The following is a 27,497-nucleotide window of genomic DNA, read 5'->3' on the forward strand; positions in this document are numbered from 1 at the left end:
TTCTGTCTCTTAGCAGTCAGTGTTATTCTTTTTGTGACGGGGCGTGCGCAGTCCTCAGAATCTTTTCACCTCATAATCAGTCTTGCAAACACTCTGACAAGCTGATGTGACAAAAAAATAAATAAAAACTCATACAGTTCTGCATATATACTGTATATACTGGATTTGCAAGCCAAGTATAACAGGGTTAAAACACCCAAATGTAATTTGGACCCATGAGCTCACAGACCAAAAGCAACTAGGAAACCAAGAACAGTGCTGAATATAGCCCTGTTTGCCTATTACCATCTGCAGTCACAGTATCTGTTTTGCAAAGAGATAGACATGCTGGGATATTTACCCAGAAGGTAATTTTTCTGGTGATATCTCCAGAATACTCAAAAACTCCTCTAACCATTTGGATGAAAACCAGTCTGTCTGCTCCACAATAAAAGATTTTTAACCTGTTTCCCAAGTTGTGACTCTGTTTCCTAATCCAAACAAAGAAACGCAAATACAGCTGCAACTGAGGAAAAGGGTTAAAAATCTTTTTTTATTGTTTTATTGTGAAATGTTTTTGGAGGATTTTGGAGACACCTTCAGAGCAGCAAGAAGTGTTGTTAATTAACCTTGGTTTTTCAAATATCACTGCATATTTCATGCGAGAAGCAGACACCTGAAACTGCGACCCCAATGTGATGCTGATACATGAAAGGCACAAACTCTGGCTATGTTGTGTTGGGCTATGACAGGTGGTTTGAAAGACATCTGTATGCATGGCCTGCTCAGATGTCGCACGCTGCGAGGATGTGATCCGGCCTTGGACCACAAGACTCAGTCACTTTTATCTACTTGTGTTCAAGTGTCAGACTGCTTGATTCTCTACTTTTACTCTTGAATCAAGATACCATGAGGTGACATTTTCTATATGATTATTAAATCTTTTTAGACTTCACACAATGACTAAAAGTGAAATGTATGCATTTGTGGTCTTTATTAAAGGGGAACTCATTTTTTACACATCAAAGTCTGTGTGCAGGTCTTGTGAAAAAAGTTGCCTCAATTGATGTGACCTGAGTCAAGTGCAACGTTTCAGCCAGATGGACCTCGTCTTCTTTTCACAAACAGCCTTTCCTTTAACTGTTCTTATTGAAAACAGTTTGTTCATCCTGAGATCACTTGGACCGAACCTCTCTGCTAATGGCTGTCTGCAGTGAGCTTAAGAAAAAAAGAGAGACCTGTGCTACCACAGATGTACAACCAAATCACACAAGCAAGAAACTACACTTACATTTCAGTGCATAAATTGACCTCTGAATTGAACTTTAAGTAGTGCTGCACAAGTCGTATCAATATGAGAACCTTCAAATTCTTTCACTTCCTTCCATGATTCCTGGGGGCGCCATTTTATTAATGGAAAAAACACCTTGTACCCTGTGTGCATAACAGGAAATGACTTCACACAATTAGGTATGGGCTTTATTCATTTAATTTATTAAGATGCTACATAGTCCAACCAGGTTGGGTTGTTTTTATACACCAGAGAGACTACTGTACTAGGAATATTAATCTTCTTCTCAGATAGACTTATTTATTTATTTATATACATACAAAACAGTTTTCCGACTGCTTACATTGATCACGGTGATGGTCAGAGACTCCAGGACAGGTCAGTGTAGTGTGTTTGACAACTATGCCTGGATCCATTAGTATTTACATGTAATTATTTTTGTTTCTTTAATCCTACTTGGAGTACCAACACCGACGTAACAGTATATTCTGGTAGGTGGAAGTATTTTCCTTGTGTTAAATGTTCTGATACTCCACCCAGGATTAACTGAACAAGAATAATTTTCTGTAAGTACTGTGTGACCCAGGCCCGACAACCCAAGATGGGACTGTAGCTCAGGTCTGCTCTGCCCTCCCTCTAAGCAGCAAGTCATCCTCAACCCAACAACTTTACAGAGATACAGTAGAAATACACGCTCATGTTTATTTTCATCTCTTACCCGCCAGCCAAATCTATTGTCTCCTACTACGCTATAAATGAAAAGATGGTGGATTTTTGTAATTTTTTTTTTTTTAATTTTCAGTTTAGCAAAGTGGAATACACTCCTGCCTACTCATCTTATGAGGATACACTGGGATAAAATGTAACCGACTGCCTTCAAATAATGCAAAGTAGAATGACACTTTCCAATGCATTATTCTTCAATATGCAAATTGGGAGATGAAACAATTTGAGTATGTTTTTCTTTTGTTTATTTTTGACACAAAAATAACCATTGGCTCTGGAACAGTACAATGCCATCATGTGATCCCCTCACGGCTATAGCTAGGCTGTATGCTTTTTTCCTCTTGCTTGAGAAAAAAATATGTTATAAGCTGCAGGAAGATCAAAGGAGAAACACTCGTAACTTTAGTGCATTAAAAATGAACACAACTTCAAATGCAGTGAGGATATAACATTAATAAGCAACAGATAAATGCTGAACAAACACCAAAAACTGAGCAAAGGCCTGCAGTGGAGTGAAAGAAAAACAGACAAAAAAAAAAAGAACAGCAAAATGAACAGCAGTTGAGAACTGCAGCAGCCATCTTAAAACACTTGCTGTGTCTCAAATCGGAAACTTCGTTCAGTACTTACATGTAGTACACTGTGCACCCAGTATACTCACTGGTGTAGTGCATGTAATCCAACAGGGTAGTGTTGTCTCAAATCAAACACTGTCATTGTGCACTTAGCGGAAATGACGATCGCATCATTTGAATGGGATTGTCGGCCGCCAAAATTTCTGCTGTCTTCTCCGCGCATATGATTTACTGTTTCCTGTTTCCTGCGACATATAAGTAAGGCTGCAATCGGCAAAAGAGGTTGCGTTAGACTTTTTTCTTTGTATGTCAGGGTGGTAAAAGTCGTCAAACTCAAAGCCGAGCCCGAACCTTCCTCCATGAACTTAAACCGGGTGCTCCCTTGGACATAACCAGATTGCTGCAGAGGCAGCTGTCATTAGGTTTTGGATCTTTGCCTTGGACAGACAAAGTCTCATGGCCGTAATTTTATTTTGAATGGAGACTGGAATTACCAGCGCCATTTCAGCCAGAGTTTTGAAGTTGGGAAACATTTCTCCCAGGGAAGTGATCAGAAATCAGCAAGACTCCCTGAATGTGGGATTTTTTCCGATCTTGCAAGCACTTGCTTCAAGAGCAGGGACGTGGCTGCACCCCTCTGTGACCCATGGTACATACACTTGAAGGCCTCCAGTCCGTCGCTCTTCAATGCGCTGGCAGCACCCATATGGTTGAGTTTCAACCGTAGGAACTTTCGCCAGGAACCATTTGAGGAACTATGCGCATTTCCACCGAAGGAGCCAGGGTCTAAATTTAGTTCCGGGGTAATTGATCGACCCCAAAAAAGGTACCTGAACAGGGGGTAGTACTTCCCAAAGGTTCAGGAACTTGGGGGGGGGGGGTCTGCAGTGCTGAACAAAAAAAAAAAAAATTTCAGTGATGGAAAATATTTGTTTAATACGACCCCTGATTGGCGCAGACCACTTGTCCTTCCTAGGCCACCATTTCCACAAATTTGAAAAGTCGTTGGTGGTCCCTCCCCCTCCACTATGTAGCGGCGTGAGTATGGAAGTACGTGATTTGAGACACAGCAACTGAGTCGATCTCTGACATACATTTGCCCAAACAAAACATAATGTCAACAAATGTATGGCTCAGTAGGAAAATATGAGGAAACAAGGTCCTTTTGTCAGGACAAGACCTAGTTGGTGTTGATGTTGTCAGGAAAACCCAAAACCATTCGCTTCTACATGCACCTTCTGTCCATTTATGGTTTCTCTCTCACTATATGTATGCATGCTTTCCGTGTGTTTGTGTATGTGTGTGTATGTATATATATATGTTAATGTACTGTATATATACCTCTGTCTTGGCCTGAGAATAACTTGCCCAAGGTCACAAGGCAAGGCTTTCATCTGGAGAACATTTACAGAAACGATCTAATCCTACAAATCTCATTTCAGGTAGCTGCAATATTCTTAAATGCATCAACCCTAACAACAAAAAAAATAATTAAAATCATAAAAATGCCAGAAAACAGAGAAAAAAGAAAATCAGAAAATGTAGTTGTGCAAACCTACAGCCAAATGACATTATTATTATCACCATTATAAAAGCAATTAAATTAGATTCAAAAGTCCAGATGCAACACTCTGTGTGAACGCATGCAATCAAACATCCCCCTCTGACAACTGGGGGTGTGGTGAACACCTAGTGACAGGTGGCAGGAATAAGGTAGACTGAAAATAAAAAGGACACGAGGAAAGAAAATACCTATTGTATAGTGTTTCATACACTGATCAAGGTTCTACAATCAAAGACAAGCCGATTTTACAAAGCCTCTGATTGGAAGAGTCAGTTTGATAGCCCTGTGTGAAACCCCGACTTTGTGGATCATCGCTCTGGTAAATCCCTTCCTTAAAGGGGGTTTAGCTGGAAGGAACACCTGGATATACTGTACAGTTGGGGGGATTACGTATACATATACATACGATCTGGCCTCCGTCATTTAGAAAAAGAAATAGCAATACACTAAAATGACATTCACACAATTGCAAACTGACTCAATCGCACCAAACACTGCCTCGCCGGTGTTAGAAAATCCATTGGTCTGAATCACTAGCATTAAGTCATGTTTCCATTACCCCCCACCCACCCAACCAGTCATCTGTATACATGAAACTTTGGGAAGAGGGCCAGAATGATTATGTGATGATTACGTAGAGGCAAGACCTGTAACAGTAGGTTTGTTCATAAGATTATTTTTTCTTTTTTTCCTCATACATTACCTTTTGAAATTTTTTTTTTACATAAATTAGACTGAATCAAAACTTGTACCACCCCCCACCCAGCGGATATGGCGTTTTCTGATCCAAAATCCCACATTCTGTGATTTGTTTTCATCCCCCGAAAGCATGCTGCGGCCAACCGAACTTCTCTGCGCTCTACAAGACCAACTTGCCCACGATGACGCCCACCACAAAGAAAAGAATGATGAGGGCCACCGTGCGGGCGCTCAACCCTTCCTCTTTCTTCATGCCAACCGAGGTGTGCTGAGATGACATCACGTTACTCTTCCTCATCCGCAGACCATCGTCCTCCTGGAACGGGGAGGAGTGGACAGGAAATAATTGGGATAAGATGAAAGAAAGGAAGTGTGTGGGAAAAGGAAGAGGGGTGGTTGTAGTGGTGGGAGTGTGAAATAAAAAATGAAGATGAAAGAAGACAACATGGGGAAAAGACACGGTCAGTTTGTCAATCAGTCAACAAGATGAGGCAGTATTTATTTATTAGCTCAAAGAAATAGAATCTGCTCAAATCTTCATCTGACCCAATCCCCCGAGGACTGCAGAAGGCGCCAGGCTTTAACACACTTCATTTCCCAGCAGCGGGTGGGGGGGCTCTCTGTTAGTTTAATCTAAGCCGCAGGAGCAGCCAACAGTCGTTCTGCCTCTGGCATGAGCTCAAAGGGGAGGAGGTGCTGGTGGTGTTTGAGGGGCTGTCTGTGATGTGTGTGCATGTGACTCATTTCCAACCAAACCTTAACAAAACCCAATAAACCTTACTTCATTGATCGGTGTGATTGATGGCAGACTCATTGATCTGCACAACTGCTTTACGAGCATCGAACCCTGAGGTCTGACACTGATTATAGATATGAGCAGTTTCACTTAATGCAAACCTCAATCTTGAGTTACTGTCTCTGTTCAAAGAAATACAGCGAAGGGTGGAGGACGCTGCAGAGTCATTTGGAAGAACAACTTTGTGTGACTCAAATTTCCACTAATTTGCTTATCTTGATTGTGAACATCAATCAGTAGAAAAAAATAATCAAGAAACACAAATGAGACTCTGGATGTTCAGTGATGTCATCTGCAAATTTTGATGATTCAGATGAAGGGAGGTTTTTGTCTTTGTTCATTCGGTGGAGTAACACTTCCCCTCTGTCTTTGATTCAAGCCTGAAGCTACACTGACTGAACTAAACCATATGCTACAAGATTGAATGTACAGTACATATTAGAGGGGAAATCAGGAAATTAATTTATAAAAATTTTGATAATCTATTAATCGTTGTAGTAATTTTTTCAAGCAAAATGCCAACGACTGGTTCCAACTTGTCTAATATGAATATTCGCTGCTTGTCTTTGTGCCTAATGAACATTTTTCACTATTTTATAACATTCTGTCAACTAAACAACTAATTGATCAATCAAGGAATAATAAATTAACAATAATGAAAATGGTCCATGGTTATAGCCCTAGTTGATTATTAATAGCATCAATTAATTAATCAATTATGAAAGTCAGTTTTTACAATACCAAAATACGCTGGTTTTAGTGTTTTCTTGGACTTCTAGGATTGTAAAGTGAACATCTAATAGTACAAAAAAAGTACACAAAAAGTACACAAAATAAAACTGTTACTGATCTTCAGCCCTTTTGATTACAGGCATTGTCCTTGTCTCCTTTGAAAAGTAACTTTTTGAATTTCACAACCAAAAAGTCAGAATCAGTACAACAGATCCTCACCCAAAGTTACAGAGGCACAAACATGGTAGAAATGTTTGGTTTTTTTTGCCTCGTCTATTTTTTTTCCCCCCCTTTGGCATATAAAAGGGAATGTAAAGCCTGTAGTAGTAGTAGTACCTATTGTGTGCAAACACTTGGAGCCCTAGCCACAAGTCTGAGCCAACTCTGTGTCAACAGCTGTTGCAGTGATATGGGATCCTAAAATTCATTGCACAGACAGAATCAGTTGACTTAGAGCTTCCAAACAATGAATAATTTGTCAAGGTTTGTGAAGACTGAGCCCAGTACAGGACAAAACACACACTAAAGTATTGCTACCAAGGCCAAAGGGTCCAGTGGATGGGATGGGGTATTTTCAAAGCTTAAATATGTCAGCTTGGGTTTCTGGGAAAATATAATAGGCATTTTGCTCAACGTTCTGATGTTTTATAGACCAAATGATTGGTAAGTTGGTTGATAATTGGTAAGCAATTGTAGGCTGGAGTTATAGTATATGTTGACTGAACATTTGATTTGTTGACAGTAACTTGTATCCAGTATCTACCTATTCTCCAATTGGATCGCACACTCACACACCAATAAAAGTGCCCAGCAAGCATGTGATTAGTGGAGGACCCACTCCTTAGCCACAGCCATGATTATTACGTTTTCATAAGATATAATCTTTGGGTGGATTAAGCTTTAAGGAAAACAAGCAGTGGTACTACATCGCACAACAAAGGCCACAGATTTAATGAGTGAGGCGATTGTTTAAACCATCATGTAACGTGGATAACAAGATGCATCAGAATCTGTCTGATTAAGCTCAGCAGGTGACTGATTGATCGATGCCAACATAGGTAGGTTTGTTTTGTTGAAATTAAAAAAGAAAAACTTGATGATTGATTTGATAATCAGTGAACAGCTGGATTTGTATCATCAGTGGTTCACCACCTCCAGTAAACAAATTCCTTGGGGAAACCATGCACATCCTTTATCATCCCTGACAGGGAGACTGGCGGGGTACATGTGTCTTTAGTGAACCACTGCACAGGAGAATAAAGCAAAATGAATAACAGAAAAATGAACCGACTCTGGTCCTTGAGTCATCTCACTCACCCTGATCTGTTTGTTTTCTTCCCGTAGCCTCTGAGCCTCCATCTGCAGCCTCTTACACTCCTCCATGATTTTCTTTACCTCCCCGTCATCAAGGGTGGAGCTCAGTGACTTTGCAGGCAGCGCAGACGAGTCTGACTTCAGCAAGCTGGATGACATCATCTTGTTGGACTCCATGTCATGCTGTGAGTGGGTTAGATGGGCACAAGTTATAACGTAATATGTAGACTGTTGTTTCTGAAATGTTTCTATGGTAACTCTGAGCAATGGTTTTGCTGGCACACAGGTACAGTTTACATTTGGGGGACTTGCAGACTTTCATGTCTATCATGTATGGAAAACACAAGCCTACAGAAACAGAGCCTCATCTGAAGCCTCCTAGCTCTACAGTCCATTATGAGGCCAACATGCTCCAAAGTGTAAGAAGGTCAGTTAACTGCACAAGATGTCTTAAAAATCGAAGACCGCTAACAAGCTTCAAAACTAAGTGTGCACTGTGATAATATGTTCAACAGCAAAGTCTTCTTTTATCCCAGCAGGGGAAAAATAAAAAAAAGCAAATGAATAGCTTCATAAATTGCAATCCTGCTAATGTAATTTAAATGCTCAAATGACCATGTGGCATGGCTTATGTAGGCCAAACAAAAAAACCTTTCAATTACATATTGCAGAGGCAGTCAAAATCTTTCCTAAAGGAGATATCATAGCCAGACTTAAACAGAGAGGCGCCTATTGCATAAACACACTAGACGATATATATACACACACTATATACACATACAGTATGTACACTAAATGACGATTTCTCTTTACCTCGTTCCTATTAATTATTTCAAAAGGTCTATTAGTAGGGTAGTAAATATAGACAGATTCTCTTTATTTATTTTTATATGTGGCTCAGCACTTACAAATGGCTCTTGTTTAGTGTTATTTTATTGCATTGTAACAGCTGTATAATGTATTATGACGATGTTTACTGTTCACCATTCCCACAGTCTAGTTATTTAGACATTTATGCAACAAGACTAGCTGGGGTTACATAATATTTATGATTTCTGTTTTCACCTTAGCCTAGCCTTATATGGATATACTCTTATGTATACTGCACCTTTCATAGCTGGTACTGTTCTTTGTCGTGTGCTACTTTAGTAACCCTGTTGTTTACCTTAATACTTTGTTATATGCATGGTTATGGAGTGTCTTCACTTTGTTGTTTTGCATATTGCTTATTTACATATTATACTACAATTTCTTTCCATAATATTCTTCACAATGTCACAGTGATAGCATTTTCAGAATTTTCTACTGTCAAATTGTAAAGACAGAGTATTTATCTATTGATCTACTTTGTATTTTCCTTATACATTTGTACTTTTTTACATGCATCCATATTGGGTTACACTCTTTATATTGAAGATAATAGTCATTCATTGTTTTCTTGGTTTTTCTGTGGGAAATCTACCCAGATTATACTGTTCACTATATGTAGTGTTGAAGAATATATGTGCTGTGCTTTCTATACAGTGTATATAAATTTCTGTAAGATTTTAAATATCTGGAAGCTTTAAATATGATATTATTTGTTTTAGTCTTTAAGCTTTGAAAAAGGCATATTTGTGCCAAAACATCAGCTTATGGAGGAAAGTCTGTGCTGCATAACCATCAAATGTGCTCCAGCCTCTCTGCAAGGTTTAATGCTTGTTCAGTGCCTCCTATCTCTGTGTTTGTAGAAGAGTTCACCCAGGGGTGCCTTTCATAAATGGATCAAGCTGGTTTCTATCAGCATTATCTCCCTCTAACGGACTCTGTGGAGCGCAGTGCTGACTGGGAGCCATGTGTATGTATCGCACAGCTCATAATGAATTGAAAACAACTACTACAGGTCCTTTTCCCTCCTGGTGTTCATGAAGCCCGTAGACTCAGCTCATAACATGACGAGATAATGCCTCCACAGTTGTGTGGGGTCTGAGAGGAATCGCAACAATAATAAAGCGCATGTGAGACTGAACAAAGTGACCCTCTGAAGGGTTGTTGATGCCTGAGAGTATGGGTGAGGAAAGGAGAGAAAGGTGGAGGTGGAGGAAAGTAGGACAGGGTGGAGAGAGAGAGACAGCATAGACAAGATAGAAAGATTAAGAATGAGAGAGCAAAAAGAAGAGGAGAGATGAAGACTGAGATGGGACAGCTGAGACAAAGGCAGAGAAAGAGAACGCAGATACAGCAGCGGAGTGCTGGAAAACAATAATAAACATTGTACCCTATAAATAATGTAGAACCTCCTTAGGACAAATATTAAAGAAATGTTGTACTGTACAGAAAGAAGCATTAAAATAATTATTTTTTACATTTGATGAAAACCAGCAGCATGATAAATAAAGAATTAAAAAGAATTAAAATTAGTTTGGCAATGAGATGTAGTCTCTTTGATATACAATCTGTAGTGACAACAAAAACCAACACGGTCCAATAAATAGACAAGAGGAGCAAGAGCATGTGCTTACCGTTTTTTCGTTCTCCACTGGCATCTCAAAAACACACCTCAGCTTGGAGTCCATCAGCTCCTCTGGCTTAGCCTCCTTCCACTGGATTCATGTGATCGAGGTAAAAGTGAAGATTGCAATGGTTGGTGAAAAATCCAAAACCAAACTGGAGTAACAGCAACATTTATAAATCTATCTTTCAATGTTACATGTTTAAACAGGGTTTCTGTAGTGGTCCCACATTTGAAGACCTTTTTAATACCACTTAGAACGCAATTTAATACTGTTTTCATACTGGGCAAAGACTGACAGAAAACCAGTAGGAACAATAGGGACACTTTAGATTCATTAAGTGTAAGACAATGGATGTTGTATGGATGTTTTCTAAGACACTGAAAGGTAAATTTTAGATATTGATAGGATATGCATGTTCTCAAAAAGAGGGGGAAAAAAATCATTTCATAATTAAGCTTTCTAGAATATGTTAGCCCCTATAAGACAGTCCAAGGGGTTAAATGTAAAGTTTGCCAATCTTGCTGTTGTTCAAACTGGGTGGCAGAAGCCTGATGTTTAGAAAAAAACCCTTAAAGGCTTGTAATCCCAAGGTTGCCTGTTCGAATCCCACACCAAATGGAAATTTCTTCAGAGGAAAAGTGGTAAAGTTAAGCCGTAAACGTACACCACAACTGCAAAATGCTGTTTAAATACTTGTAATTACTTCTCATTCAGGCTGTGGCTGTAAATGTGACTGTGATCCTCAATGTGCATTTTTCACATTTTATCAACAGCTGGACTGTTATCAGGGAGATCTGCTCTGTCCATTGTTCCCCGGCTCCACATCTCGTGTGAAACAACAATGGACATAAATTTACCACCAGGAGGACTGTACTCTCTCTCTGTTGTGCTCCTCTTAAAATCCAACTTCAAAAATCTGCTTTCAAGTCTAACCTCTGCTACAATCACAGGCTTGCACAATACCCCACTGGGGTTCAGGCTCTGCCTCAGTACAGTGTCTCTTTTGTAATCGTTGCTCAGGTTGTGTGTGTGTGTGTGTGTGTCACAATAGCATACCAAATTCTTAAAACCATTGTTAGCATATTAATAATGATTTACTGTATGTATGTTGGCCAGTGACTGCAGAGATGACTTTGAGACAACACATGCTGTTATGACTAAACTGCGTTCATTGTGTTTTTTTATTGCTGTGTGTCAGCACTGCGATGGAGGCTCTCATCAAGGCGGGGAGATGCAAATCAACCACCTCTTTCCTTAATGTTACATTCATTGGATATATTTCCTGTGTTGTTAAGGGTCTGCCCCTGTGAGAAATTCTTTGAACCCACTCATCAGAGTTTCTGTAGTGTTCACTAAATTAGATGTAATCTAAAACTGACACTTGCCCATTATGATTTGATGAACTCCCTTCCTACTGTGGATAGCACTAGTAGTAATAATGCATATTAACTCCATAAAAAACAATGAAAAAGCCTCATGCATGAACAATCCACTGTGACACCAGTCTCACTTGTTGTGATGTATAACATCTCCTGACTGTCGCAGGCAAGAAAAGATATTAAACACCTTTGTAACATTTGTAATACGGTTCAATACTTTCTTGCATTTCAATGCTTTTCAAGACCTACATATACAGTGAATGATGGTGAAAATTAATTTCAAGAAGATGAGACACACTCACCACTCCCTCCATGTCAGTCATGTCAGGAGGCGCTAACATGGACTGGACCATGAACTTGTGTTTGCTCTTCTCATTGGGGTCGTAGTCAAAAGGCTGCAGCATAACTGAAATACAAAATGATCAGTGTCAGCATAGGGAGGAAAACATATGTCCTATGCACCTGACGTAAAGATTTCAGGATTTTCTTCTTTGCTATTATGAAAAGAAATGTTAAGAGCATGCTATGAAATCACAGCAAATCTGTAGGCTCTGTAGGATTATTAAAATAATACTTAAGGGCAGTAGTTCTGGGGTTGGGACCCCTCCAAGGGCTCCAAAGATAGATCAGACTATATTGTTCTGCTATATTGTTCTTTATTTTTTTCAGACTTTTCTCTAATCTTTGCTTATTTTGTGAAAATATTTATGGACAAAATCCTTATTTATTTGTCTTTAGTTAACAGATAAAATTAGGAGTGACAGAAAACATAGGGATGATAAGTGACAAAGGTGACCAGGAAGTCCCAACACAGAATTAGTATTATAATTTTGCTTTGTAGTGACTAGCCTAATTTTATTTCCCCCTATTTTAAACCTCATCATCAGGAGGTTCAGGAAAAAGTGTAAAAAAGCTCTTATTAGTATCATCCAAACTGCAGCAGACACACAAGAATGCAACATGATTTGTGGGTGAATCTCAATGATAAAAAAAAAAATCTTCTGTCCCAAGTATGAACACTTACGGAGCGCCAGCAATTAGGCTCTTCCTTCTTCGTTGTCAGCAACTTTCCATCTCTTTCCCTTTCTAAACTCTTGTGTTGGCTCCTCAGATTTAAGAGGAATTAGTAAGGATCAAATACCCATGTATTTGTCAAACGGTAAACTAAGGCCTCCATGTCTTCAAGAAACTGGGCTTGCCCCTGCTGCTTGAAAAAAAAAAAAAAAACATGGTGGGGATGATTTATTTCTATGTTCGTGTTACCATGACGGTGAAACACTGACAGATCTACAAATTCCCAAGGGGGTAATCTTGCTAACAGCTTCCAACCCTGCCTTTTTCTTTCTTAACATTACATATCACTCTAACAAAAAGCAGGTGTGGAGTTGGAATACAACTTTAACCCATCACCACATCAGTCGCTTCAGCCTATGGTGTGTTATTTGATGTCATTCCAATGACTGAGAAGGTATTTTAGAACTGCAACGATGATTTACAATCACTTTTTCATGTCAGCGTTCAAGTTAAGTGGGCTGGAAGTGCAGAGCTGATGAAAATGTCTATTGATGGCTGATCTTTTTGTCCTCTTTTAAATGAGGTGTAATTCAAAGACATATTTTGACATCAGTACCAACTATGTCTGCAATGCTGGCATGATTCTTTGGCTTTGACAAGAAACAAATGACCTCCTAATTTCAAAGCCGGTGTAGCTATCAGGATGGTTTTCATATATGGCACATGCCAATTCTCCCTAGAGTGGAAAACCTCAGAGATGTAGTGCACCATTACAGCAATCAGGGCAGTTCAATATCGCAAACCAGAAACAGACGGCACGAACAGATTGAGAACGTCCTGTTTCAGTCAGACCCAATTTGCACGGCCATCCACCTTAGGGTCCAAGGGGACAATAATAGAGAATGGAGGCAGGAAAGCATGTAAGTTCTTTGAGCAACATAAAAAGGTCCTGAGCCAAAGCCTGAGATGAAAAAGACATTTCCACAGTAGGGGAAAAAATTATAAAATTTATCTTTGATTTACAGCCTTTGAACACACCTTTACAAAAAGCTACTTCTGCTAATGGCGTGATTTAGTATTCTTACTTTATGTTGGACAGACATTAATAACACTCACAAAGGCTAATTGTAGTTAACATGATGGTCAAGCGGGATGGTAATCGCCTGCCTGCTTGTTGATAATGAATGGAACGAAGGGTGAGGGAGGGGGGTAAGAAAACTTTCGTTTCCTGTCACTAATTGACTATGTCACACGGGACAAGACGCTCACAACAGAATTACCGCTAACTTTTTACCCTGGAGAACTTACAGAGGTTAGGGTTAAGCCTGCAGATGATTCTTTATAGTAGGGAATACATGATCATTTAATCTGAATTTAAAAAAAAAAAACTAAACAGCTGTTATCTTTATTAACAAATTAACTGTCCATTTACAGTTTTATAAAAACAGACAAAAGCAGAACTAAGAGGCTAGAATCACAGAAGGTTTGGTATTTTTTGCTTGAAAAATTACTTGAACCTTCAATCAATTATCAAAATAGTTTGGTTTAATTTGTTTAGTCAAATTTATGTTTCATCACCACTCTTTAGCTATTGGTTTAACAACAAAGACATTCATCGCTCAGTTCAGTTTAAAAACTATGGTGCCATGTAGCTCATATTATGTCACTTAGCGTCAATAAAAGAATAAAACATGAGACTTCAGCATTTCCCTGACCCATTGAAGGTGAATTCTCAGCAGCATGTAACACAAAACAAAATCTATATTTGAAAATATACAGACAATAATATGAGATAAATTCACCACTTGTCAGTCTTTACTTTACTTTAACTGAACATTATGACACATCATGATATGAAATGAGACATGCCAAGACACATGACACCATACAGCTCAGTATCAGTGACCTTTTCACACCATTCAGAGAAGCCATTCAGAGAAGCCTTACGTGTAAAAGGGTGTTTCCTGTCCACTTTGTTCAGTATTACTCAACGCAAAACCTGGTCAAAGATCAGCAAACCTACTGAGACAATATAGCGTGGGAGCGGGGAAGAGAGTGAAGTCAAGCATAGCTGTTCAGATACAGGTCCGGAGGGAATACTTGCCGACATGTAACAGCAAACACTCATAAAACGTATTCATATTCAGGCTTCTCGGGGAAGCGGGGTCTCACACTCCTGAGCGTGTTCTCCTGGGTCCTTCTTATTCAATATAATTCAAAAGGAAAAAAAGGTACTGACTATATACCACCAGGCTTATTACAGGATGGGAAATAACCCACCATTCACCAGCACTTCAATCCACCACACTTTTGAAGGAATCTGCTACTACTCAGATGTCAAGTCCTGTTATAAGAATGTTGTTGCTGGGTAAAATAGCAAATGAAGTTGGAAAATGGAGATGTACATACAGCATTACTACACCACTTTAACTTTTACCGTAATTGATTATTTGCATTTTCAGAAGGCTCCTGTCTTTTATGAAAAGTTTTATTTTGTTTAGTGTGTTTTTAATCAGCCAAACAGCAGCACCAGAGAACCAGGTTTCTTGTCTGTCTAGCTCTAGCTACACTCCCTATGACTTGCTATGCTAACATCAGCTTGTTGACAAACGATCACTGAGAGCCACATCTTACATGACTGACAAAGAGGAAAATCCCTGTGTCAAAATTGGGCAAATTATGTTCTTCCTCACATGGGAGCTTCAACTCTGGCTGTCTCTCTGACAACACTATCCTGTGGTACATCTTAATCATGTTCTAAAGCATTAGCATTTTGCCTCATGAAGGTCTGAGGGCCATAAAAGTCGTAAATAAAGTACAAATGATCATCAGTGTACAGGATTTTTTGGCTCTTTTACAACTATTTACATGTATGAAAACATAAATGGGTGCATGTATAGAATCACATATGGTGCATTTGAAGCGATTTCCAATCAAATGTATTTAACTTTAAACAAACAACCTGCTTTTGTTTAGGGCGTTTTTAGTGTATTTGATGTTTGTCCAACAAAGCTGCAAGATACATTTCACTGTTCAGTTTGTTTGGTTTGATTGAATGCAAAGACATTGTGGTATGAAGTAATTTTACTCCATTTCAGCACTAATAGTAGTATGTCAGGAAAGTTTGATCAGTTCTATGATAATACAGTTTACTGTGATGTTTTTGGCCACATTAACTGCAGCATGAAAATGTGACAGCAGCACATAGTTACTTGTGAATGTTGGAAGAGACCCTTTGTGTGGAATATGAACATGAATATGGATGTGCTAAAGAAGCTTATACTGATAACTGCAACAAAAGAATAGTTATTTTTTAATGTGGTATACTTGCTTTCAGACTCTCTTGGAATGATAATACGACCCAAACATGTCAGACAAATGTCTGACATGTTCCCAGAAGAAGCTCAATATTTGTGGACACAAGGATTTTTGAAACATTCACGCCACATATTTTTCCACTGGATGCTGCTACATAACACCAATCAAGCTCAGCAACATTCCTGTGGTCTCGGCTACATTCTACATATAAAGTTACAGAAGGGTTGAGCTTCAAAAGCACTGTGTCTATCCTCAGCTAAGCCAGCAGATGACACATCTTGGGTTTGTAGGTATCCTGTGGCAGACAGTTCTCTCTCACCTCGAGTAGAGTGCATGTCTACGTAGCTTTTGTGTTGCTCTGTTAAAAAAATTGCAGGTCAAAAATGAGACAAAATGGACCACAGCAAGTTACAGACCCTGTCCTCACAAACACTCGGTATAACAATACTTTTGCCTGAATACATCAGCATGGATGATGTTATTTTGGGAAGGACTATTTGTGCTTTCAGAATATCTTTAAAACAAGAACATTTTTATTAATAATGCTGGTAAGACAACCAAGAAGGGTTTATTTCACTCAGCTAAACCTGTCCCATGTGTTGTGAGATTTTCAACAATTAGCAGTCATCCAGCTTTTTAGACCAGGAAGAAAGAACAAGGCAGCGTTGCCCCGTGGAGTTGTCTTGAAAACAAACAAAAGTTGTGTTTATATTTAGTGTTACACAAAAAACATTGTGTGTCTCTTTGAGGTCTAACATTTCCTTCCGTATAAAAACAGTAGCAAGTCCGATACTTGAATGCTGCATTTTGAAACCTGCATTGTCCATGTTTATCTGCTTACAGTCTTCTTCTTCACTGCTTTTGCTGGTTTATTGCTGTATTTTACCACCTCCTGATGATCACTGGAATAGTGTGAATCCACTGGCAGGACTGGGTATGGCATCACCTGCATCCTCCAGCGTACGCACTAGTACCCACAGGGTACTTCAGCTATAATGCAATGTTACTATAACAAAAGTCAACCTTGAGTACTTGAGTTCTCCCTGAAGACAGATTGGACAGAAAGAGGTTACAGACCGTGCCTACATGCTTGCCGACTACATTTGACTGCATTTGACTACCTTCTCAGAAAAGCACTCTTCTTTTGGGACTCAAATCTGTGACGGCGACTGACAGAGTGGATGTGCTGATTTTTTCGCCCACTGCTGACAGCAGGCCCCACTGACACACTTTGCAGTTGTTGACACCAGATAGGAGAGGTTGTAAAATGAGTCCGTGGCTGTAAATGGCAGAGGAGGCACAGGGTGGAAACATTAGACTGTACCTGTCTCCCTCCAAGTGTATGACTGAGAATAAGGCCTGCCAGGAGGGACTTGAGACGACAAGGGGATACTTCGTAAAGAGGAAGAAGAAGTGTGGGTGTTTATGTAAAAAGAAAATACCCATATAGGATAGGAGGGAGATAATAGTTGGCCTTCCTTCCTTACACTGAGCCATTCTCACATATACTTGTATTTTATTTTAATTAAGACACAAATAAATCCACAGTCAGATGTACTCAGATATTCAGTCTCATAAGTCCTTGCTGTAATGACTAAGGCTGCAACTCATGATTATTTTCATTATCAATCTTGTAGTCTAGACTTACAGTGAAAAAGATGTATACAGAAAAAGGAAGAAGACCCTCATGTCCAAGAAACTGTAACAAGCAAATGTTTTGTATTTCATCCGATAAAGACAGATTATCTAACCTGTCAAATTAAATTTCTAGTGACTGACTAATGCAACATGCTTAAGTTGCCTATAGGTAAATAAGTAAGTAAATAAAGTTATCTGGAAGACTACTTGCTTTACACTACTTTCATGCCTCAGTTTCCTCATTTTTTACCTGATACGTTGATTGAGGTGCCTGCATCGATGATTCCGCTGTTTGGCCGCACACAGTACCGGCGCGGTGCTGTTGTCTTCACCTTGAAACACACATTCCTGTCTGTTGGGTTGGAGAGCTTGAGATTTGTGGTGACCACGTCTGAGAATGGACCTGTGAAGAAGGGAGACAAGGTGGACACTTAAAAATCAGTTTTTGAAAAGATCTTTATGTTCTCTTTCACAATTATATATAATGTCCTCTAAAGAGTGCAATCTTTAAGGATTATCAAAGACTGAAACAGGAAAAAGGGGGACAAAACTTAAACTATACAAGTCACAGAAAATGGCAACAAATCAGTTATCTCATTTAAAACTGGACAGAGATCCATTTAAATGTTGATGTTAGCCAAAGCCACTCCCTCAAAGACACTGATCTCATACAATTGTTTGAATGCCAAAAGGAAGAAGAAAACAACACGTGTACATGACTGATGGCGAATGAATACAAACTCAAACAAGCACATAATGTGTGTAACCTGCGCAGTGAGAAAATGACATACAAACCAAATCAAATGAGTTTCCCTAAGTGAACTGATCAAAATACTTCAAAATGCAAATCCATCATACACTGCTGCAGAAAAAGCACCAGGAAGAAAAACAAAAAACAATAGTTAGAGAGCTTCAGGTAGACACAGTTCTTAATATTTTATTTTAAATGTCATGTCTTAAACTGACATCACAAAGAAGAGTGTAGAGTGGGAGCTTAATTTTATTGAGCAGATGTCATATATGTCAAATAATTGTTGCAGCTCTTAATATATGGCAGCACTAACATTGAGACACTTTTTTGTCACAATAAAAGACCAAATTTAAAAACATCAACTAAATATAAAACACTGATTCTACCAAAAACAAACTATTATACTGTGTACACAAAGCATACCAAGGCTAATCAGAGCTTTTTAAACAATGGGAATGTTTAGATAAATTAGCTGACTGAAATACCATTGGGCAAAAACTGTAAAAAATATGTGACATGTATGCTACCACATTTAAATGTGGTCTACCAAAGCTTTACTGGATTTGACTTTAATTATAACAAATTTTGTCTGCTACCCAGAGTTTGGATCTTCTTTCACATATTTTCTTTATTTGATCTGACATTCAGATAAACATGGTTTTACTGCCAATTCAACTACTGCAGGTTTTTAAAACGTTTGACTTGAAGCTGTCCTCAAGATAAATAATTCCAATCTGTTTCTCGCATTAAAGTCCCAAATATTATGTCTTAGTAGCACGGCATAGTGAGAGCTGGGCTACTGTAAATATATGACAAATGATGCCTCATCTGTCCTCTTGATAAAGAAAAGGAGTTCTAGTATCAATTTACAAAGAATAACCTTTTAAACCTTTAAAGAATAAACTGTGTGTACAAATCTATAAATCACAGACTTCAACTACTGCACTACCATGAGGAGAGTAGCTGATGCAGTTTGGCTTTAACTAATTACAGCTATCATTGTTGATGCAGGCCACATCTCACTGAGGCTCTCACAAGGCCAGATGCATTAAGCTGCTCTACAGATTCGTCAATAATGCAGAAAACATTTACAACAAAAGCCACAGCATAGTAACACTGTGCCAAATCTAATCCATCCACAATGCAGGACTAGACTGTCAGTGTATTTTTTAATGGAGTAAGTAAAGATAGCTTTAAGTTCATTTTCAAAAATTGGTCATTTCATTCATGTCTTTAAGTCGGTGTTTTGACATATTTTTCTGGTCTTAGCGTCTTTAAAAAGCCATAAACCTTGGTGGACAGCAACTAAGTCCAATTAGTATCTAATAATTTCTATTGGTTTTGAAAATTATATGGTTGTCAAGGCAATGCTCAATTTTGAGTAATGTCTGAGGTTGAGGGAATAAAGAGAAATGAGGACATGAAGGAGGGGAAAGTGGGGGAGGCATGGGAATAACCAGCGAGTTCACATACAGTAGCTGTGTCAAATCACCCATTTAGCCCTGCTATTCATAACTATGGTATAGTTAAGGATCTCTCAGTATAGGAATTGCATACACTCAGTTGCCAGTTTATTATGTACAGCTAGGTAAAACTAATGTGGTCAAATCCACAAGCCATGAAATATACCCTCCCTTTATGAAGGTTATAATGTTCGGCTGTTTTAGAGAGGTGTTGATTCAACTGTATGGAGGCTGCAGTTTGTGGTGCTGTTGAAGTATATAATGAGAGACGTTTATATCATTTAATTTACTCTAATATAAATAGGTTGGCCATAATATTAGGAACAGTATTCCAAGTATGATGCAATATAATCTGCATCATACTACAGCCTGCAAAATAACTATAAAGTTGTTCAATCACCACCTCTCTAAAACATTATAACCTTCATGAAGGTAGGATTTAATGCAGGACAGTTATACGAGACTGCATTAATTTTAATGTGTAACTAATAAACTTCTAACTGCATGCATTTGTTGGTAACGTGCTGTCTGGGGTCCAGTTTTGACAATGTCAGTAATGTGATATTTGATGGTTAAACCCAAAATGATTCATCACTACGTAAAGAAGTGGAGATATCAGCAAGGAGTGTTAAGTTTGTGATCAGACAGAAAATTAGACTTTGCTGGAAATCCCCCAGAATCCCAGAGGAATGTGAATGTGTGAAATCATGAAAGTCTGAGAACCCCTGGATTCCCTTCAGCCTCAGTTATACTGTTTGATTATTGCTGTTATTATCATCACATTATCAAAGGTTAGTGGGACTAATGGTAGCTGATAACTTAGTTAGCTATATGAACACTAGCCAAGCAGCCTAGCAATCGAGACTCTTGACGGTTTAGTATGACCTGAAGGCAGGGGGGCGTGTGACCAGCAGAGACAGCCACAGGTGTCAGTAGGCAACACTGTGTCCTAAAAACTGTAACTGGATTACATTTTATGTTAACATAACGAGGTTATGTTGTTAATTTACATATTTGACCTTATCAGTAAATTGTCCATGTTCAGGCACACTTGGTGAGGGAAAGACTGAGGTCTTTCATACAGAAAAAAGCTCACATTGGCTTCAGACACAACGTGTTTATTTACATTTAACCAAAACACACAAACATAATTTCTAAGAGACAGACTTTTTGGCAGCTTTGTTAGCTCTTAAACTTGTACTGTTCATGTTACCTGCTAAATGGATAATACACGAGCTAGTCGAGCAGGTACAGTCTTCAATGAATATTCATGACTGTCTTAAAGAGTTAAGAGCCCCCCCTTTATTTCTTCTTCAAGTGTCCATACTATTGCAGAGATAACGACAACTGCAGTGTGTTGATACAGCAAAACATTTTACTTAATGGAGGGAACTCTAATTTTGTTTGTTATTTTAGAAGTTTTCCACTCTGCCTCCTCCATTATTTTCCTGTATCATATTTCTTTGCAACAACCTATTGTCTATATCAACTTCTGTTTTCTGTAAACAAAAACAAATTTATATCATCTGTACACTGGCTACCACAGCCTCAGTGACATTAGAGCAGATGGCTATATCAGTAAATAGTGATTAATTATAGACAAAACAGGAAATTTCAGCTCAAATAATGGAGAGGTTCCAAATTATTTGAGAAATTTCAAGAAATTTGGCTGAAGAATAGCAAAATAATGCACGTTTCCTTCCACTGCTGTTGTGTAAATGTTAGAAGTTGCTTTCTTCAAGATAAACAGCTGGTGGCACAGATTCTCCAGTCAGGTGACATAACAGTCTAATATCATTCCGCACAGATCTTATGTTTTCGTCTGCTATACTATTTTCAGTCTCTTCATTGGAGTAGTATCTTCAGTGAACATATTAGTTAACTTTTCCACTTGAACCAAGCATAAAAATTATAAAAATGCATGCAATATTTCAAGCATTTTTCAAATTTCCAGAATTTTTTTATTAGCAAATTGAAAATGAACATAACAACAGGTGGATGCAAAACCACTTACTAACGTATCTCTCCTGTTAGTGTCATTTTTGCTCAATGTGAAGGCAGTAGCAATTGACAGGCTCATGTTTTTCAGGTCAGTTGAATAAATATGCAGATTTAAGAGTTGTTATTTCTATAAACTGACTTAAAACAATCTGTGCATCTGATTTCAATCTCATCCACATATGTCAGCCATCAATGAGAAATGCACCAGACCTATTTGAAATTGCTGAAAAAAGATATTACATGTGGGCAACGATTCAGAGGTCCAAAGGCACCAGATAGATTAAGAAGTATAGTTATTGCACTCACATGTAATACCCACCACGACAGAAAGCAGCACCTCACACTCTGATTCATCCTAAAATGATGAATGAAGTGACTGAATTTCCACTTTGATGTAAGGTTTTCTTTTCATTTCACTGGTAATGACATTAACAGAAAACTAAAATGTGTTGGATAAGAGCTCTAGTATGAGTACGGTAAGAACAGTACCAAAAAGTGTGAACCTAATCTGGCTAATGCACTGCCCCTGTAGAAAGCCCAGACTCTAATAAGTCTTCTCTAACATTATCGATACATTACACATATCATAGTAAGTGTACCACTGGCCAGATATTCATAGTTTAATTCCAACAAATCCCATTCTGTGTATTACTTACATGCCTTCTCACAAAACCAGTGTTACATGTAATTAATGTACTCCTGTTATTACTGGCAACAGTTTCTTTATTGACAGGACACTCCAGAACCGATATAGTGAAATGTATCCAGGTAGCTAACTGGCAAGTGTTAGTCACTCCTGTGTTTTTCCACTACCTCGAGTGAAAGCAAAGCTAATTCATAGTCAAGTGAGGGGCAATGACGAAAGAACGTACGACTTCCCAAACTTAGAGGATACAGTGCCAATACCACACATTTTACATTTTACAGTCAGACTTACGGAAAACCAAGTTTCATTTTAGAACTTTACAGTATCGTTAAAAACCATATAAAATAAACATTTTTCATAAATTATCCTATGTTTAAAAGGAGGCAAAAAAAATATTTGCAGCCAATGATTTTTGTTACTTTGCTGCAGGATATTAAGATCTGTAATTATCATACACATCATGAACAGACACATGAGTATGGGCTGATTTGGGTTTTGAAACAATGTTGGTCTGGTGATGTTTTTCAAGCTGCTGTAGCAGTGAAAGTATTTTTAGGAAAAGCACAACTCCTGACTTCTTAAGTGTTGACAGTGAAGACAGCATTTGTTGACCAATTTCCATTTAATCAAATAATATTTTAACTTGTGGTCTTATACAACATTACAAACCCCACCACTTGGTAAGGCCAAGTTTTCAAATCAAGTGTAGTTTTCTAATGAAACAACAAACAGGGCCTCTACAGCAGCTACTATAGTGAGGATAAAGTTTGCAGTTGTGAGAAGCACACTTGTGCTGCATGGAGAAACATAGAGCTATTTCAGAATTAGCACATACACCAGATTGAAGATAAAGTTTCAGCTCAGCAAACATCCAGAGCAACTGACACTTCCCTTACCCGTTGAGCAAAAACAGAGAGGAAATTCAGACTCTCACAAGCCTGGCTTAACATCTAAAGACTTTTAATGAAAGGGACTCACGCCACCGACTACTGTACACCTGATCTACTACTTCCTGAAAGTTTCTTGGGACACCGTCCAACTCACGAAAACCACAAGTGGCAGTAAAAAACTATTACGAAGAACTGATACTTGAAACTGTTGTCTTTTAAGGTTGGATTTTATAAATAGCACATAAAAAGTGGGGCGCTGGGAGATTTTTGTAAAGATTTGTTAATATTACCCAGGACGAAGATGAAAATTAATGAAAAAGTCCAGAGTCTAACATTTGAGTATTTGGTCCACAGATGGTCTGAGCCAAGGCCTGACAAGTTGCTACTAACAGACCTACTGCCTATTTCACACTGCGTGCCTACATATTACTTGGGGCCTGAGCATAGGCATGTGATATTCTTTCTGTCTGTCTAAGACACAACACATCTGATTTGACATATTATCTTTGTTTTATAACACGCTGGTAAGGGTTTATTTTAGAGGTCCCATGTTGTCTAATGGGACCCCTAGCTAATTTCCTAGAATCTTTCCTCATAATTTCCTAAAAACTAGCTTGCATTTAGCTGTAAATTTATTTAGCTGTTTCCAAGAAAGGCTTTGCAATTTGGTCCAAATTATAAGGGAAATGGAGAAAGTGTAAGTTGTAAACACTCGTTATATTTGAGTTAATAAGAAAATACGGAAATTATGGTGTAGCTATGTGAAAAATATAAAGATTTGTCAATATCCAGTTTCCTAGAGGGACTAATATTAATTTAACTGATGTTTCCATTAAACTCATACAACAGGACACCTCAAACATGCTACCTGTCAACAGTTTCATCACAAGTCAGTGTACAAGATTAAACTACAAGTAACCATAGCAACAGTGCTTCTGCTTCATGCTGGTATTTCTTTTTTTTTTTTTTTATTGTCAACAAATCCCATGAAAAGACCATAACCAACAATACACTGGTCATACTAACAAGTACTACCTGTGCATCCAACGCCTGATATACAGTGACTTATTCCCCTATGACATAGGTGTCCAGAGACTATATAAAATATATTTATATAGAACGACTTGTTGTATATTACACAATTCACAAGCTCATAGTGGACTCTGAACCTGTGATCTTTTGATACAACTCAGACACTCAACACACAGGCAGCTTTAGCATGACAGCAGCTTAATGTGTTGAATACTGTTATGAAGTGCTATTACAGGGCTGCAATTAAAAATTATTTTTATTATCAACTAATTACTTCCATTAATCTATGAGTCGTTTGAAAATGTCCGAACATTGTGAATAATGTCCATCCCAATTTCCAGCCAAAAAACCCAAACATATAGACGGGTTCGGAAGTTTTATCATCTGTGCGATGCGCTCTCAGGCATGGGGTACAAAACGACCCAAAATGATTAAGAGCTTATGAGGAGGTCAACATGAAAGGTTGTTTTTGTGCCTAAATCTGCACAAATTCCAGAGGCAATGAGTGGAAAATGTTCATTATCTCAAGACGGAAACCTGCCGGTTAGCTCAGAATGCAGAATTAGCTGTTAGCTCCAGTGATCTGGTCACAGCTTCTGGATTTTATGAAGGCTGTGGATGGTCTTACACTGAAACTGCAGGGATAAACACCAGTTTTAAGGTAAGACAGCTCACACTGTTACTGTGTGTCTAAGGTTGTGTAATGAATATTGCTCAGGCTCTATCTTGTGTGTCTATGACATGTGTTTAGAGTTTCCATTTGGGAATTGGTGATACCTGGTAGAAGATCAGAGTGATGGCTCTGGATGAAAAATGCATCACATTGTTATGCTTACAATTTTCCATAAAATTATAAAACAGTCATGCAGTCTCTTTTCATGTGGCCGATCAATAATACTGATTAAATCTTGGATTGGCACAGTTTGTCAGGAGTGAAGCACTGCCTGTTTACACCGCAGTCATCTCTAATGTGAGTTTTTGCATTATCTGGTATATATCCAGTGCCTGGTATATTTCGAGGAAAGAGCAGGATTTTCATACATTACATAGTACTATGACAAATATGATAACCAGAATGATCACACTAGTGCTCTCGCCTAGTGCAGCAAGTAAATCGCATGACAACCTTCTTTTTTAAAAAAAAAATGTTAACAGTATGTTTAACCCATGCTACCAGTTGATGTTTCTCAACACAGAAAGGTAATTTCTCTTTACCTGTGGAGCTAGCTTTGTGAATGGCCTCGTGTAGCATTATAACTGCTACCAGCTGCTGTTTCTCACTGGAATATGTATCATGTTAGCTGCCAGAGTTGAAAGATGTCTGTCAAAGGTGGCGTATGGTTAAAAAAATTATGCAAAGCAAGCATGTGTGTCAATTACAATCCACCTATAAATAATAATTTCATGGGTTTCCAGGAAGCTGCTTTATTTCTAAATAGCGAAAATGTCCATATATGGGTTTTCTACCCCAACCCAGGTCTGAAGCTGATTGCTGAAGCTCATCCAGCAACAGTGACGCTCACTGGCTTTTGTGACAAACAGAGGCATCACTTTTTGTTGCTGATGGATTTGTTGAAAGTGTATTCTTTGGTTACTTTGGGCTTCACAACCCAAACATTAGGGGTAGGCAAATGAATCCCCAAAGCATGAATACTAGCAATACAAAGTTTTGTTTTAAGTGTTGATACTAGTGTCAACACGCATCCTTGTTGCTATTGTATGCATGTGTACAGTGATGACCTCTCTAGTCTTAGGGAAAGTATAACAGCCAATTTTTGGCATTTTATAAACAAAACAACCAAACGATTAATCTAAAAAAATAATATGAAGATTAACAATCATTTGCTGCAGCTTCGATGTCTCCAAATCCCACTCCTTATAAGAATAAAAGTTTGACTGTGCTTTGAGGCTTACCTCAAAAGTATTAAAAATTTTGTGAAATTATGAAGCTTCTTAATCTTAAATTCAGGGTACAGTATTTCAAATCGTATCAGGATGTCTGTAATCTGCTACAAATACAATATTACCATATGTGTTTATGTAACATTATTTGGGCCTAAAGCAACGTGACATGTTGCAGCCAAATACCAAGCTTAACTCAAACGTCTATTAGCGACTGTAGAGCCCAAACGATGAGCACGTTGATGACCTGTAGCTATAACATATTAAGCAGCAAAGGTTGCAGTTATCAGCTGTCGAGTTATTAAATGACAGCTGGCTGTCCAACAGAGCAGAGAGCTAATATCAGCTAGCTAGACCTGCTAAGGATGTTGCAGCTTGCGAGCAATGAAAGGTAATGATTTAGAGGGCAATTATATTGTGATATGTTTATTATTATTACTATTACCCAGTGGACATATGTTCCTTGTCTTGCACTTGGAGCCTGTGTTAGCGGTTGCAGAATGAATGCATGACAGGGCCTGGCTAGCTTAGCCGTCGGAAGCTAATCCAGCTAGCTAGCTGTCAGTTGACCTGCCGTCCTCTCAGAGCAGTCTTGCTCTTTTCATACGAGGGTAATATTATCAAAATATGTACTGCAGCTTCTCCCCAGTTTGGTTACCGTAATACTGGCCTGCCCCCCTTCCGCCCCTGCGCCTAACCCTGCTGGCAGAGGCGGTTCCCCCCCCTCTCTCGTCCAAAGCCGGGCCCTCCCCTCTCTTACCTCTGAATTTCAGTTCGTGCTGAGGCTCCAAGAGCAGAACCTGTTCCGGCCTGGCCATATCCCAACAGCTGGAGCGGGGTTATCGCACTGCAACCAGTTCCTATCGGTTACCCCCGTGTTAGGATGTTATTAAGTGCTGCAACGTCCACGGAGTTATTTTATCAATGAATTAGCGGTGGATATCCTGATCCTGTCCCCCCCCGGTCACTGGTGCTACTCGAGCTGCTAACGGCTGTTGTGATGCAGCAGGAAGGGAGTGAGAGACAGCCCGGTGACGTCACTGCCTCTGCAGAGAAAGAGAGAGGGGTGGGGGTTGAAGCAGGTTGAAGCAGGGTGATGATGGGTGATGATGGGTGATGCCAGGGTGCACCCAGGGCTAGTTGGGGCCACCACCTCAGTTTATAAGAAACCTCAATGTGTGATATTTGAGTGCAAGGAAGTGGCTAAAACATGAAGGTTGTCATTTCTGACCAAAGACTTCAGCATCTAAGTTTACCAAATATTATCATAGTGGAAGAAATAATAACAATAA

The 27,497-nt window shown here is 38.8% G+C and overlaps 1 protein-coding gene across 1 annotated transcript; it reads right to left on the reverse strand.

Moving 5' to 3' along the window:
* Positions 1–1,452: 1,452 nt before the first annotated feature.
* LOC111660678 (vesicle-associated membrane protein-associated protein B/C-like) lies at positions 1,453–27,222 on the reverse strand. Its single transcript, XM_023414036.2, has 6 exons — positions 26,966–27,222; positions 17,771–17,923; positions 11,853–11,956; positions 10,178–10,258; positions 7,680–7,859; positions 1,453–5,150 (listed from the first exon to the last, which is right to left on the reverse strand). Exons 1-6 carry the CDS (start codon positions 27,021–27,023, stop codon positions 4,995–4,997), a joined length of 732 nt encoding a protein of 243 aa, XP_023269804.1. The 5' UTR covers positions 27,024–27,222; the 3' UTR covers positions 1,453–4,994.
* Between the last annotated feature and the right edge of the window lie 275 nt (positions 27,223–27,497).

This window comes from Seriola lalandi, unplaced genomic scaffold (assembly GCF_002814215.2).
Source record: "Seriola lalandi dorsalis isolate HSWRI2012SDOR001 ecotype SW California unplaced genomic scaffold, Sedor1 jcf7180002054520, whole genome shotgun sequence".
Classification (NCBI taxonomy): domain Eukaryota; kingdom Metazoa; phylum Chordata; class Actinopteri; order Carangiformes; family Carangidae; genus Seriola; species Seriola lalandi.

What these genes read in the sequence shown, in the direction of transcription:
- LOC111660678 (XM_023414036.2), bottom strand. Translation starts at nt 27,023, where the DNA reads ATGGCCAGGCCGGAACAGGTTCTGCTCTTGGAGCCTCAGCACGAACTG. An exon ending in GCACGAACTGAAATTCAGAG is followed by an intron (nt 17,924 to 26,965) that starts GTAAGAGAGGGG and finishes CCTTCTTCACAG; the next exon opens with GTCCATTCTCAGACGTGGTC. An exon ending in TGACTGACATGGAGGGAGTG is followed by an intron (nt 10,259 to 11,852) that starts GTGAGTGTGTCT and finishes ACATGAATCCAG; the next exon opens with TGGAAGGAGGCTAAGCCAGA.